General features: G+C 34.2%; 2 protein-coding genes across 2 annotated transcripts; both read right to left on the bottom strand.

The window, feature by feature from the left end:
* Positions 1-756: 756 nt before the first annotated feature.
* On the bottom strand, positions 757-1197 carry LOC146916706 (uncharacterized). The gene has a single exon (XM_085721712.1). It carries the CDS (start codon positions 1195-1197, stop codon positions 757-759), a length of 441 nt encoding a protein of 146 aa, XP_085577838.1.
* Positions 1198-4995: 3798 nt separating this feature from the next.
* On the bottom strand, positions 4996-9191 carry LOC146916705 (mitochondrial metalloendopeptidase OMA1-like). The gene is made up of 3 exons (XM_085717081.1): positions 8124-9191; positions 7714-7868; positions 4996-5517 (listed from the first exon to the last, which is right to left on the bottom strand). Exons 1-3 carry the CDS (start codon positions 8865-8867, stop codon positions 5283-5285), a joined length of 1134 nt encoding a protein of 377 aa, XP_085573207.1. The 5' UTR covers positions 8868-9191; the 3' UTR covers positions 4996-5282.
* Between the last annotated feature and the right edge of the window lie 6349 nt (positions 9192-15540).

Genomic DNA, 15540 nt, shown 5'->3' with positions numbered 1-15540 from the left:
AAATGTTAAAACCTATCCCTGCTTTATCAAACATTCCAGCTTGGGATCCCATAATTTTTTGAAATGTTTCGGTAGATTTAACAAAGCTGGTGATGTCATTAGTTAACTCTTCTACTTGAGTTTTCAAAGAGTTGTTTTCTTCTTCAAAAGTTTCAGTGGTTTGTTCAAAAATGGTAATATAATTTGTAAGTTCCTCTACTTGATTTTCTTTTTCAAAAGTTTCCAGAGGTAGAGTATTTCAAACATCTTTTTGTTCAGACAATTTGAGATTAGCTAGCTTTAAATTTTGAATGGTTTGAAGATATTCTTCATTCCGTTTTTGTAGCTCCTCATTTTGTTTCTTTATTTCAATAAGTTGATATCTTTGAGATAAACATTTTTGAGATAAAATTTCTGAATCTTTTAAGAGGTTATCAAAAATAATTTCTATCTTTTTACAAGAAAAGCAAGAGTTTGAAAAAGTTACCTCTTCTGCATCATATTTTGCAATGAGACATAAGTTTGCTTCTTCAACCTCTATTCCATCATTTGATTTCTTTCTTTGTGGTGGCTTATCTTCCATGAGGATGGATTCATGAGCTTTTAAAGAGCCTGCCAATTCTTCAAGCTGAAGCTCTTTAAGATTCTTAGCTTGTGTGATTGCCGTAACCATTGGTCTCCAAATTTTTGGAAGACTTCTTAGAATTTTTCTGACTCTCTCGTGGGTTGTGTATGTTTTGCCAAGAGAGCGTAATTGGTTTACAATGATTGTTAATCTTACAAACATCTCATCAATGGTTTAATCTCGAATGTTTCAAATTTTTTAACTCCCATGTCTATCCTTTCTTCCTTGACATGACTTATTCCTTCGTGATGAATTTTCAAGGCTTCCCATATTTCTTTAGCAGTTGTACATTCTTCTACTCTATCATACTCTTCCCTGCTTAAAGCACATGTTAGAAATAATTGAGCTTTAGAGTTTAGGAGTACCTTTTCGTTTTCTTCTTTTGACCATTCTGCTTGTGGTTTTACTACTGAGGGTGCAGTTGTTGTAGCAGTTGTCATTGGAACAAATTTTCCACTTTCAACAACTGGCCACATATAGTTGTCTTGAGATAATAGAAATAATCTCATCCTTCCTTTCCAATTGTAGTAGTCTGTTCCATCGAAGTATGGAGGTCTTATGGATGATCCTCCCTCAGGTATGAACTTTGACATTTTCTTCTTCCTGGATCTTTTCCTCTTACACTGTTAAGTGCTCTGACCTTGGAGGCAGAGCTCTGATGCCAATTGAAGTTGAAGTAAATGTCACTAGAAGGAGGGGTTGAATAGTGACCCTTTAAAAATTTATCTGTACTCTTTAAGAGTTTGAACACTTAAGACTTTGCTTGCAATGAGATGGTTAGTAAAACAATAAATATGTAATGCTAAAGTAAGCAAAGCAGAGAGTAAAGAGTAGAGTTAAGAGAGATCACACAGAGAAGTTATCCTGGTTCCCCCAATATGGGTTAGTCCAGTCCCACAACTTTGTGAGATTATCCACTAGTTCTTAGGAGTTTCTTCCTCCTCTTTGCAATGTGCAAAACAATATGTATTCTCTAAGCCTCACCAGGCTTACACTCAAACTCGAGCTTTTAAAGAGGCTGAGCTTGTACAACTATGTATTCTCTTAGCCTCACCAGGCTTACACTACTGATATTATTAGCTTCCACTATCACTCAAGATTTTACAGTCTTGAGGATATACAACCAAAATAAGATTTGATGTTTGGATCTAATTACAACTTTCAAGCTACTAAGAGAATGAGAGATTGTAGTTTGCAATACTCTTAAAAAGATGATCCGAAAATATGATTGAGTACTGTAAGAGTATTTTTGATATTGGGATTGATTGATGAATTTATTGCTTGTATATAGGCTTGTGCTTGTATTTCAAATTCATGCTTTCTTTGTTGAGAGAAAGCTTCTATTTATAGCCAGCCTTCATCCTTCAATATCTGCAGTTGTTCATTCTTGTGTAGACACCCTTGATGTTGATAGGAATTGCAAAACTGCCATTGTCCCATACTTTTGTACGCTGAGCTTGAGCTTGTCAGCCTCGACCTCAACTTTTAACACTAAGAGCTTGAGCTTGTCTTGGACCAGGAGCGTGTGTGAACAGCGAAAAGTACATGAACAGTAAAAAGATCTTTTCTTTTTACTACTGTTTCTTGCTTGTTCTCCAAGATGCATTGCTGTAAATGTCCTTGCATTTCTTTGCCTCCAAGACATCATTAATTAATCATTTTAGCATACTTGTTTACCAAGTCTTGTTACTTTATGATTTTTTGCTTGCTTGCTCATCAAGATTCATCTTTAAGGCTTTGTCATCATCTTTATTTTTACCAAATGATTAGCACATGATTGAAAGATAATTTTCCCTTGCATTAGCGCGTGGCTTTCCTTTGAGATTTGCTTTATTAACCTTTCTTGATTAATATAGAATTACCATCATAATGTTCATGAGAGCTTGAGCATAATCACAATGTTCATGAGAGCTTGAGCATAATCATCCATGGTTTTATCAATGTGTGAGAATTTGACTTTCCTATCCTTAATAAAATTCACTCAAGAGCACACATTAAATAACCAAATAAAATTATAATCTTAATTTTAATGCAAGAGTTTGTTTATCATTTAAAAACATTTTCAAAGGGATTTTTGCTTCAACATATATGTCATGCGTATAATAAATTTTATATAATTTTAATTTTAGGTAAACTCGTACGAGTTCTCGAGTCGAGTTTAGCTAGGCAAAACGAGTTGAGGTAAACTCTCGAGTTGTAAAACCTTGCTTGCAGCTAGAAGAGTTTTGTTGCTTCAAGTGAAGCTATGAAAGATGGTTTTGCAACCCAAAAAGATTTTTGTTGCATTAGCTTTCTTAGATCTCCTCATGGCTAGTTTTTCTTGAAAATTTTAGTGGAAAAAGTGATCACTAGGTTGAGTTAAGATATCTTATTTCATTGTAGTGTTATCCTTCATTGTAGTGTTATCCAACACTGTTGATATAAATGTTGATTCAATTGTAGTATTGTGATTTGCTTGAATTATGTAAAAACACTCGTTATATGATTTCTAGATTCAATGTGGTGGATTGAGTACAAAAACTCCTACAGATAATTCATTTTTTCTAATCTATTTCATTTAGTAACATTTTTTGGTAGATTCACAATTTTTTAATCTAGATCATTTTGTGACACTTTTTACAACTTCTCAAAAATTAATAATGTAACATTTTATTATTTTCGCTGTTGATACAAAAAGTGTTACAATAATGTTTACATTTTGTGATACTTTTTGAATGCTAAGAGATAATACAAAAAACCTCTTTTGTAAGAGGGGCTTTACCTAACAATTTTTCAAATGTTACTAAATTGATTTAGTAACTTTTTTCTTCATTTAGTAGCAATTTTCAAGTGTGACTAGATCTCAATTATGTTGTTGTGCACAAATGGAGAAACCCTCAGCAGGAGCTTGTAAGCATTTTTCTTGATTTGTATAGTTTACATACACAAATAATGGATTTCTTAATTTCATTATGATACATGTTGTTTGTATTAATTCATGCAGATTAACATAGCAAAAAACATATCTGAATGAATGCTTGCTTCTGATCTGAAGTTTGACGAATCGTTTTTTTTATTCCTTATTGGACTGATATGTGACTATCTTTTGACTTTAATTATTGTCCCTTTATGATGAGACTTTAATTATTGTCCCTTTATGATGAAAATCATAAAGTATTTAGATATTTTGAATCTTGGTTTCCCAATATTTTTTCTTGATTTCCCAATTTTTTGCGAGAAACCAATCAACAACATAGTTTTTACTAATGTTGTCTTCAATTTAGGTCACATAGGTTGAGGAACTTGAAAATCTGAAGCAACTTGAGTTGAACTAAAATCCAGAATATAACTCATTCAAGGGGAAGGCAATAATGGATAATGAAATTAATACAAACTTCAGATATGCTTTTTGCTAAACTTCAGATCAGAAGCAAGCATTCATTCAGATATGCTTTTTGCTATGTTAAACTTCAGATCACAAACGAATTGATGGAAGAAACATGCATATCACAAGATCAAAATTGAAGCAAGCACTTCAGATATGAATGTTATTTGTCAGAATGACACCAGAAGCAGAGATTTCGAAAATACCAAACGAATTGATGGAAGAAACATGCATATCACAAGATCAAAATTGAAGATCAGAAGCTGGAAAGCAAAACAAAAGGAAAGTCACTAAAGGGCCATAAAAACGGCTAGTTCTCAACAGAATCAAATCTCTATAAATGACACCATTATTCAGATGAAGACAATATCTCTCTCATATACCCAACATCTCTCATTTCTACATCAGAATCAAATCTGAAAAAGATCAAAAGCAGAAAATCAAAATTGCTTGAAAAAGATCTCCGTATTTCAAGTTGAGTTTCATTATCAAATGTCATATTGCAATCACAAATACAATCAAGCCTCTTCCATATCTTTGGAACATCTTTTACATGATATTTGAAAAGTTCAGATTCATCTTTGAGTGTTCAGATTGAACTTTGATAAAAAAATGTTCAGATTCACCTTTGTGTGATCAATTTTAACTGAGAGAAAGAGATAAAGGTTATTGTGAGATCAAATTTTAAGAGCAAGATCACAAAACAATTATATAATCAGTTCTAAAGCTTCACTAATCCTCTTTAAGGTATTAAGACGGATTGTGTGGTAGTTAAAGTCTGAAGAGATTGTCCAAAACTTTTACGGTCGGGTAAACCAGAAATTCAGAGAGAGTTTGCAGAATCTAAGAGGGCATCTCAAACACCATATTGGAAAATCTCATAGTCTATGGGAACTAGACTAGCCAGCTCAGTTAGGGTGAATCAGTATAACTTCTTTGTGTCATCTTCTCTATCCCTTAAATCATTTATTTGATAGTTCAGAAATAAGCAAAACCATCCAATCTCGAGGTTGAGAAGCATCCAAAATTTTCAAAGGGTGACAATCCAAAACCCCTTCTTGTGAGTATTATTCTTGCTTCACAAAGGACCATTCAATCAAGAGAATATAAAAAATTGTACTTAGTTCCCAATAAAGTTATTCAAATACAGGGAAAAAAGACAAACAAACCTAACCAAATTTGGTTGAAGCCAAAGAAACATAGATGGAAGAAAAGTCAAAAAGTTTAATCACTTGCAAAATAAAATAATACTAACGAAATAGAAACTTAAACTGTAAATTAAGAAGAAAGAAATAATCAACAACAGTGAAACCTTCAATTCTCATGTCCAGCTCTTACATTTTCATATATAGTAACAGCTTCTTTCATCACCTCATCTTGAGAAAGCAATTTTGCTCTTTTTTTTCCTGATGGATGAGTACTGAAACAATTGAGAAAAGGATCGCTGGCAATTTTTCCCAACTTCTCATAGACTTTAGGTGCCACCCAGGGATCATAGCCAGCCGATGCAAGTAATAGAAGCCCAATGTAATCAGCTTCAATTTCATTTCTGAAAATAGTGAATAATGATATTACAATCATTCATCTGACCATAATAAACATTGCATCACATAAGGCTTAAAAGAACACAATTTCCCACTTCAACATGGAAATATTAGCTTAATTGCACTTTTGTGAAAAATTATTGTTGATGCATCCAGAAAGAAGTTAAAAGGAAGCACAACCAGTATAGAAAAAAATTACGAACACATTTCAGGAAACCTTGGGAGTTAGGAACAAGTTTAAAGGAAACCTTAGTAAGGAACAACCGAACAAGTTTGTCAAAATAATATTTTGATTTAGATCGAAAGAGGTTAGAAAGATTGCAAAACCTAAAATCGCAACCAAAATTGAAGGATTATGCTCAATTGATCTTGGAGAATCGAAAGGGGATGAAATGATCGCAAAATCGAAGATCGCCACCAAAATCAAAGGATTTTACTCAAATAATATTAAATATATACTATAAAGTGCATTAACTACTTAAAGTTTAAAATCTTAAAGCAATCGTAAAACAACCAAGTCTCAGATATTAAACATAAACAATTGAAAGTCAAATTTTAAACATAAAACAAACTAGTGACAAAACTTAAACATAAATGACTCAAAGTCCCATATCTCAAATATAAAATAACCAAGCCCACATAACATTCAAGACCTAGATGCTACAAGCATACATCGCATCACGAACACACTAATTATAAGGCAGAGAAAAATCGCTTAAACATAAACGATATCAAACGGATTTTGCATAGTTTAGGATTCAAATCGGTAACGCATCACAAAATCGCAAAATCATAGGATTTTAGGATTCTGATGAGGATTTTAACAACAATGGTTAGGACTAACTCACACTTCGACAAGAAACAAAGGTAAATGAAAAACTTCATATACATGTACCCGGTGTGTATATGTTCCATGCTTCAAAATGAGACTCATTATGGTAATAAGATTTATAAATTTCAAATTGGCTAGAATACTTTGGACCTAGTACACACAAACATACATAATGTTTCTCACTCAATAATATCCTATGAGTTTATCTCAAATACATAAAATATGTTAAGATTTTATTACTAAATGTAATTAACTTCATTGAATTACATGTTTTCTTTTCAACAAACATGCCACAGTGGTTTGTTCTTTATATGAGATGCTATCATGACGGCATTCCTAAAGCATGATAGCATTTCATATAATTGGACTGTTGGGAATAAAAGGACTGAATTCCCTTCATAGTAAACATAAAATAGGCACCAAGACGGTGAATTTGAAGGGCAAGTCGAAGGAAATTCCTGATAGGAACCTTACTTTTGGTATATGGAAGTGAGTGTTATGGATTTGATACTGGACAAGGTTACTGGTGTGAATTTTTGTGCAGGTTTAGTGAAAAAGGAGTTAGACTAGAAATATAAAGTAGAAAAAGATAAAACTATTACTTCCATATTCAATTTCCTGCTTGTTAGTAATAAGTTGTTCGTATTTTTCTTCTTCGCTTGGGTTTGAACCCCGGACCTCCAAATCCTTTAACTCTTAGCTCAAAGCAGTTGATATACCATACCTGGGACCTGGTAGAGTCAGTGATATTGTTTGCAAATGAAAACCATGGCGAAAATCCAAAATATTGACATGGCCGATATTTGACAACACTGCGTGGAATAACAAAAAACCTGCTGAGAGGTATGAGAACTCCACCTACAAACTAAAGTTACTTCCGGTTTTGAAGCTCCATCTAGTATTCCATGTCTCAGGAAAGAAAAAAAATGGGCACTGGGAATTATACTGTTGAGGCTAAATAACTTAACGAGAAACAACTTTGGCTGGTAGGGGGATCATAAAGGTCAGTGGTAAAGAGCGGCGGTACTTAGTTTGGTGGAAAATCTTGGTTGTTGAGGTTTCTACTTGGAATTTTACCACAATCTATGTTACGATCGCTCAATTTACGATTCTAACTTTCTCTCCCATGTCCAAAAAAATCTTGATTTTGACACAAATTATCATATAAGTTGTGTACAAAATGTTATACGATTCTATATGCTATCAAAGATGTCTCTTAAAGATGTCAACTGTCAAGCATTTGGCAATGGTTTGGTATCAAATGCCTCATGAAAGGTCACATAATGAATGCCTTTTTTTACCGATGAAAATTCCCAGATCAGATTATTTGAAACCATTTTAATCAAGTAGATAAGGAACGAATCATTACCGTCTCGAGAAAAGAAGGAGTATGGAACACGATGCTATTAAGTTGACAATAAGAGACGGAAAAGAGACGAAAGGAAGTAATATCAATTGTTGAATGATAAAAAACATATAGTCTGTCTGGTCCTCAGCTGCATGTCTAGCAACAGTATGTCCAACCTAATTATCAAGCTGAAAAATGTTAGATTTGTGTCTTAAATATATTAAAATGCAGAAATATATAGTGGCCTTGTTTGAATACATAACTTAATTAAGTGTTTTCTAAAATAAGCTATCCAAACAACTTATTCAAATGTCATACATTCTTTCTAGAATCTCTATCAATCAGTCTCATAAGTGCTTATAGAAGTAGATAAATTTAATTAAGTCAATCCAAAAAGTTGTATTAATGAGTTAAACAAATCAATCCAATACCTCGTGTGCAATAAGAACTGCTATCTCATCACTGGTTAAATGTTCAAGCAAACCTGTAAATACCATTACCTTCCCATTAGGAAAGGAGTAGGCATTAGCAATAGTGTTGTCATTCACCACCAAAATATCCCAATTCAATCCGTCTAAATGCGACGTACAAGCCTGATGAGACTGACGTTGATTCTCCTTTTTCCTACTCTTCCCTAAATCATCACTCCGCATATTCTTTTTACTCAACTCTCTCTTCAACGCATCAAAGATATGATACGCTATAATCCTCACTCTCACACTTTCAGGGTGTATTTCAGGCAATAAATCCTCCTTAAAATCAAACTTCCTATTTTCAAACCAACTGTCCCCAGCCATCCTATCTTGCCCATTCGACCAAAGAAGCAAATGTTTTCGCTTAGTGTAAGGAACATTTTGCAAATTTCCATATTTCACAGTAATAAGAACACCTGAACCAACAACTAGCACAACGAAAACACATCGATACACATTGTAAAATATCCTTAAATTCGTCCTACTATTCAGTTGAAAACAACCCTTTGTGCTGCCTAATTTCTTAGAATTGAAATACCGGGATATGAAAATTCTGGAATTTTGAGATGAAACCCTTGAAGCAAATGTATGAAAACCATCAAGAAGAAGTTTTCCCCTTTTATACAACCCCGTCATTATTTCTGATAGAATAGAAATGTTGAGAATCAGAGATGCTGATTGAGATGGGATCCTCCATACCATATTGCTCTGAAGAACCGGTCAACATCAATGTGCACGTGGAAGTGGAAATGTGATTTGCAAATAATTAAAAGTAAATAGAAAAGAAAAAAATATTTTTTGTTATGCAGACACGAGTGTATAGAGACTAGTAACTAACAAGAGACAATAACTCTCTTTCCCATCTGTCTCCCCAAAACACTTTCCCATCTATTTGCAAACAGTTTCGCTCTCAAAATCTCATTCTCCTCCCGTAAGAGAATCGATTGAGGTATCAGAGGCTGCAACAATTTGCAAGCGAAACTTGTCTCATCTCGATGGAGAATTAACCGGTGGCTGCACTATTGAAAAGGTGAGCAAATATATACAACATGATATTGCCTTATCAATTCTATCAAAACTTCTTCTAAAATCTTGGATGTGTTGGCAAATCATGATCTCTCTTGTTTCAAAACCCATATTACAAAACGAACAACATAACATCGTAGAGAGATGGAGGAACTCGCAACAGTGGAGGATGACGCTCTCATTTCTAATTCCATTTCTTTATCATGGAATATTATTTTATTGTTAATATTTTTTTAATTGTTTCTGTCCTGTTATTATTTTCTTTTGCAAGTGATTTACATGCTACTCAAACTCTGCACAATTTGAGAGCACAAAAGCAAAGTGACAAGAACATTATACGAAATTTGAGATTGATAGAAAATTTGTAAAATAGTACTACTAGGACATTGTAAAATTGATACATAATGAATTGTTTTTTTTTTGGGCAAGATACATTATGAATTGTAGTTTCATTATAAAACATTTATTTCGGTATTTCGGTTTGTAACTCTTTTTGGATATATTGAACATCTATGGAATTTAAGTTTGACATGATCGCAAGATAGAAGACAGATTTAGGGTGTTTACAAGCAACACATGCTTAGAATTTTTTTCTAACTATCCTTATTGATGAGTTAGGTCAGCATATGTCACCAGTGGGATATTACTATCGTTAAATATCGTCTTATGATTCCACAATTTCCTATTGATGTGGTGTGTCCTGTTTTGCCGTAAGATGTGCTTGAATACTTTGGGAATACCATTGTAAGGAGCTTTCCGGCTTTCTTGAATACTTTGGGAATACCATTGTAAGGAGCTTTCCGGCTTTAAGTACAAATATGACTTTGTTAGAGATGTCTTTTTTGATATATTCAGACCAACGAGAGTATCAATGAAGAAGGAGGTGCATGTGAACTTCTTGATCGACCCACTACATATATAGAATATCGACACTTAGGCGATCAGATGTTACGGTATACAGATGATAGGAAGAAAACATGCATATGAGGACTTGATTGGGGTATCATCACTTGTGGGATTAGGAGTCGGGACTTTTACGGTAGGACAAAAAACCCTATAAGTTGCGTCAAGCAACATGGCCAAACATGATAAAGCATGTTCTGACAATCAACATGCTTTTATACTATTTAAATTTGACACTTTTGACTTTCTAACACCAGTGGTTATTGACCTTCAACATAGAGTTCAAAGAGCCATGCATAGCAATGTCATGTCTCTTAGGCCCATGAATGTTGTGTTTACAAAGTTCGTTTTTCTATCCAAAAAGACCTAGTGGCGCAGCTTGTTGTTTGCTTGCCTACCATTGTATAATTAGTCATTGATATATACCACTAACTAGCTTATAAATAAAAAATAATAATTAATTGTGGTTCTCTGATTCATTACAATTCTTCTTCTTTTTTTTTTTTTTTTTTTTTTTTGAAGTATTGAAAGTCAAAATTGCACCAATTTGATATGAAGAGATAAAACATATTTAGAACTAGTTTGTAACTACTAATATCCACTCTCTACAGTAACCTCTTTTTCCACACCAAACCGTCATGCTATGAACACAATACTTTCAGCAACATTGTTCTTCCTGTTTGGAAATTATGCATCTTAATTAACACATTCCGGGAGTTCTGATTTATTAGGATATAAATGACGATTACATTAAAAAGGGGATCATAAGATCAAAATATATATGGGATTTGATTGCAATCATTCACTTTTTCATGTTGGCTCAAAAGAAACAATTAAAAGAAAAACTACTTCACTCTTTCAAAGAGAATTGTTATAAGATATAAAAAAGAAACAATTTAGTCCTTGAACTATATGAATATCTGTCAATTTAAAATCTAAAACCTTAATAGAAGAGACAGAAATTATAGATTTTACACAATTTATTGACTAATCGTATTTAAATAGTTTATTATTAGCATATGAAGAAAAGGAGGAAGAAATAACAAAATAATCCTAGCTTGGCGCGCAAGTTACCTACTAACTAGATTTGAATTTACTTGTAATTTCATTTGCATTTTCCTTTCATTTAGTTAGTTAGGGTAGTTACTATGAACTGGCAATAGCAAATTGTATATAAGCACCTATCTTGTACAATTGTGAACCCAATGAATCATAATTGGTTTTTCTTATTCTAGAGTTTTTTCTTCTTTCTCCCATGCTGGAATTTTACTTTGATGGTATCAGAGCAGGTTCAAACCTGCTCTGCTTCCGCTAATACAAATTCGCTGAATCTTTGTGCTTGATTGCGTGAATCTGTTATCAGACTGTCATTCAAGTTTTTCTTCTTCTTCTTCTTCGTTCCTTGAATTTGTCGTTTTCTTCTTCGATTCAAGTTCTTCCTTTTTTTCTTGTTGTTCTATCGAATCTTGTTTCGTTATTGTTGAGTTATGCATCTCCTAATTTGTAGGAAGTTAGTTAGAGTGATGGTTGCTTGTGAAGAAGCTATCTATAGTTAGTTAGGTGAGAACTTATATATATACACATATTTTAAGCACAATCATCGTTCAATAAGATTCAATGGATATTTTCTCTTCTATTACTTTTAGGAAATAATTTTGATTTTCTCTTCTTTTACTTTTAGGAAATAACTTTGATTTCCATTGGATATTATTCATAATCCGATATCCACTACTAATGAAATAGGCTTAGTGGAACTGGACCAAATCATTAACAAAATGGAGAAGATTAGCAAATATTATCAATTAAATAATTTTCTTTTTCGAGACTTCCAAGTTAATGATTTTTTTTTTTCAAATAACAATGGCTTATAAAGTCATAGTAACGAAATAAACCATCTTTTCTAAACTAATTTAAATAAAATAAATTATAACACATATATCACACTCAATAAATGAAATAAATAAACTTAGTTATATAATTTAATTAAACGAAGGATGTCACAATTTTCTTAAATTCCTTAAACATAAAATAAGTGGTTGAACCGTTGAATCAATAATAAACTGAAAGGACATATATGATATATATATATATATATATATATATATATATATATATATATATATATATATATATATATATATATATATATATATATATCATGATATTACACCTAACAATGATGTAATAGTGGAGCGACAAGATGAACCATTATTCTGACTAAAGGAGATAACCGAGTTCCGATAGTTTATTTACTTACCACTTGGTGATTCATAACTATCAGGATTCAGGATATATTTGAGTGTGTTGATTTCATCGATTTCGGTGTTATTAAACAATAAGTTGTTGTCTGCAAATAAGAGGTGACTAATGGGAAGGCAACCCCTACAAACTCGAGCACCGTGAATAAGACCTCTGGTTTGATGATTTCAAATAAATGACGAAATACCTTCACAATTGAGAATATATAATAAAGTGAGACGAGTTCACCTTGACAAAGACCACAAATGGAATAATTAGGCTAACTCTATCATTATTAAGCCAAACATGATAATTCACTAAGGTTACTGTTAGCGGGCTCAACCCGAACCGGCCCAAAAGAATTATCTGCAAACCAGTTTGGACAAAGAGCTATATTCTCAAGTGAAGATGGACCAGTGTTATTTAGTTTAGGCCCAAGCCCAATGATGTATTAGGTCAAGAGACCTCTTCCCTAGACTATTTAAAGGACTGTAGCTCTATCTCTCCAATCATGAATAAACTTGCCGTTTCTTTATTTTGTCTTATTTTCTTGTCTTCATAGCAGTAGTCGTTTTCATCTTTCATTTTGCATAACTTAGGATTTTGGTTCTAGCTGATAGCGATTACCATCATTGGTGCTTTCATTAGCTTACTCTATGCCTCCCAAACCCACAAACCTCACCACAAAAGAACTGGAGGAAGCCCTTCAAGCCACCCAACAACGGTTTGAAGACTCCATCCATGCCACCCACACACACTTCAATGAGCAGATGGGGTTAATGAATACCAAGCTTGATAATCAACAACAGCTCCTGGACTCACGAGACGAGAATTTTCACTGCCTCCTTCAAGCTCGTCACGACTCCCTCGCCGCTTTGATAACTGAAGCACTGAAAGCTCGGCCGCCGCCCTCGGATCCGCCGCCGTTAAGCTCACCAGGTAACACTAGTCACCTTTCAAACACAAACCACTCCTCCACCTCCCACACATCTACACCACTCATAACCACAACTTCTTCGATCATCCCTATCACCGTACCACCACCTACACCTCCCCCCTTTTCACTACCCCCACCGTTTTCGCCCCAAGTTATCTCTCAACAACACAACACTCATCCACAAATTACCTCTTCAACCACAACCATACCCGTATCTCTACCCACCCCGTTCACCCACCGGATCCAAGAAACACCTAATATATTCATAAGAATCATAACAGCTTCAAGATATGCCCAATTAACTTTATCAAAAGCTTTACTTACATCAAGTTTTCAGGCCACACCAAGTTGTCTTAAATTTCATATAACAAAGGACTTCAAAGGTAATGAAAGCAATATCAAGTATATCTCTACACAATAGAAGAGCTACCTGAGCATCTGATATGTATTTATGAAGTTTTGAGACGAATGGCTAAGAATTTGGAGATAATTTTGTAAATTACATCACAAAGCGAAATGGGGCACATGTCTCATATACTTTCGGGAATATCCACCTTTCCAACAAGAGCTATGTTAGTGTCCTTCAGATTCACTGGAAAGTTGCTGCTTCGAGCAAACAATAGCATGCTTCAAAAACTTCTCTATAAATGAAGTGCCAGAATTTTCGAAGAAAAAAAAAAAACTAGGTTAAGTACATTAATTACGGCCAAGTGATTTGTTAGGATGCATTCTGAAAGATGCACCACAAAATTCTTCGTAAGTGAAAGGTGAATGTAAGCATATGATTATCTTCAACAGATATATACAAGGCTTCATGGTAGAGATGACAAGAGTATGATCGCCTCGATTAGGAGATTAAACAGCCCAACCTGATATGAAACCACTACATTATCATCCCTTCGAAGCTTCTTTATTGTGTTACGCCTTCTTCCTGCACCATCTGAAGCATGAAAAAACTTCTTGGTAGTGTCACACTCTTTTAACCAAAAAAATTAACGTTGCTTTCAATATTTATCTTCATGCAATAAGACACAAGACAAATATTCAAGTGGTTAATGAGTTTCACAACCCATGTTTGATTTTAGTGGAACAATTATTGGTCAGACTGTAGACTGTAATTATTGCACGACTGAACGCTAAATTATCACGCCCCTTTCCCTAGAAACTGGAGGGTTAACACAAATAAATATATGTGTCTAATTTCTTAAAATATATATATATATATTTTTTGAACAAGCTAAAATGGTATATATATATATAATAATAACGAATCACCCAGCACAAGATGTGCAAAGGATGAACAATCCAAAGTATTTACAGAGTCAAAGTGCTCCTAAACACACGAGCACTAACAAAACAGTCAATACAAATGGAGTCCCATACACAATAATGGGTGTTTCCACCAATCGTGATAACTGTAAGAGAAGGCAACCTGTTTAGATCTAACCCACAAAAAAGAATTTAGTTTTACTTTTTCTAGTAGCACGGAAGGGTTGAAAGCCACATTGTTGAAGACGCGGTTGTTCCTTTCCTTCCAAATCACCCAAACAGATGCAAACCAAATTATCCGTAAATAAAGATAAGAAAAAGTAGGCAAACCAGCCATATGAGTGAACTGCACAAAATGTTGACGAAGCTCACCATGAAGAACCGATGTAATACCTAGCCAATCCAACACTAATGACCAAAGGGAGCTGAAGATATCACACCCTAAGAACAAGTGAGAAGCCGTCTCCACTTCACCGCAATCTGCTGAGCAAGCCGTGTCTGATACTTGAATAACTCTTCTCCTTGCCAAATTATTTTTAGTTGGCAATCTATCACGAAGAAGACGCCACACAAACAAAGACACCTTGGAGGGAATAGACTTGTGCCAAACATCATCAACCATCGATCTGTCAACACCTGCCCCTGAAGTAGTGAGAAAGTGATATGTTCCACGAACAGAGTAACCATGAATCGGGTCAAGCAACCACCGCCAACTATCAGTCGATGTTTCCTGCAAAACAGCGTTATGAAGCATAACAGAACACTCCTCCACACTTTCCTCCTCCCATGCTAGTAAACGACGACGCCACTCCCACGCTCCTCCTCCTACTTCCCACCCAAACCTCTTCATCTCCTCCACTGTTCGCTCTTTATTCACAGCTAAATCAAATAGGCGGGGAAATTTAAATCTTAAAGGAACTTCCCCCACCCAATTATCATACCAAAATAAAGTCTCCCTACCATCTCCCACTATCCTCCTAATATTATCATCAAACCAACTAC

The sequence above is a fragment of the Medicago sativa genome, chromosome 6 (genome assembly GCF_051527215.1).
Source record: "Medicago sativa cultivar Bolivia chromosome 6, Bolivia_mono, whole genome shotgun sequence".
Classification (NCBI taxonomy): Eukaryota; Viridiplantae; Streptophyta; class Magnoliopsida; order Fabales; family Fabaceae; genus Medicago; species Medicago sativa.
Note: the sequence above shows the minus strand (reverse complement) of the source record. Positions and strands in the feature narration are given on the sequence as shown.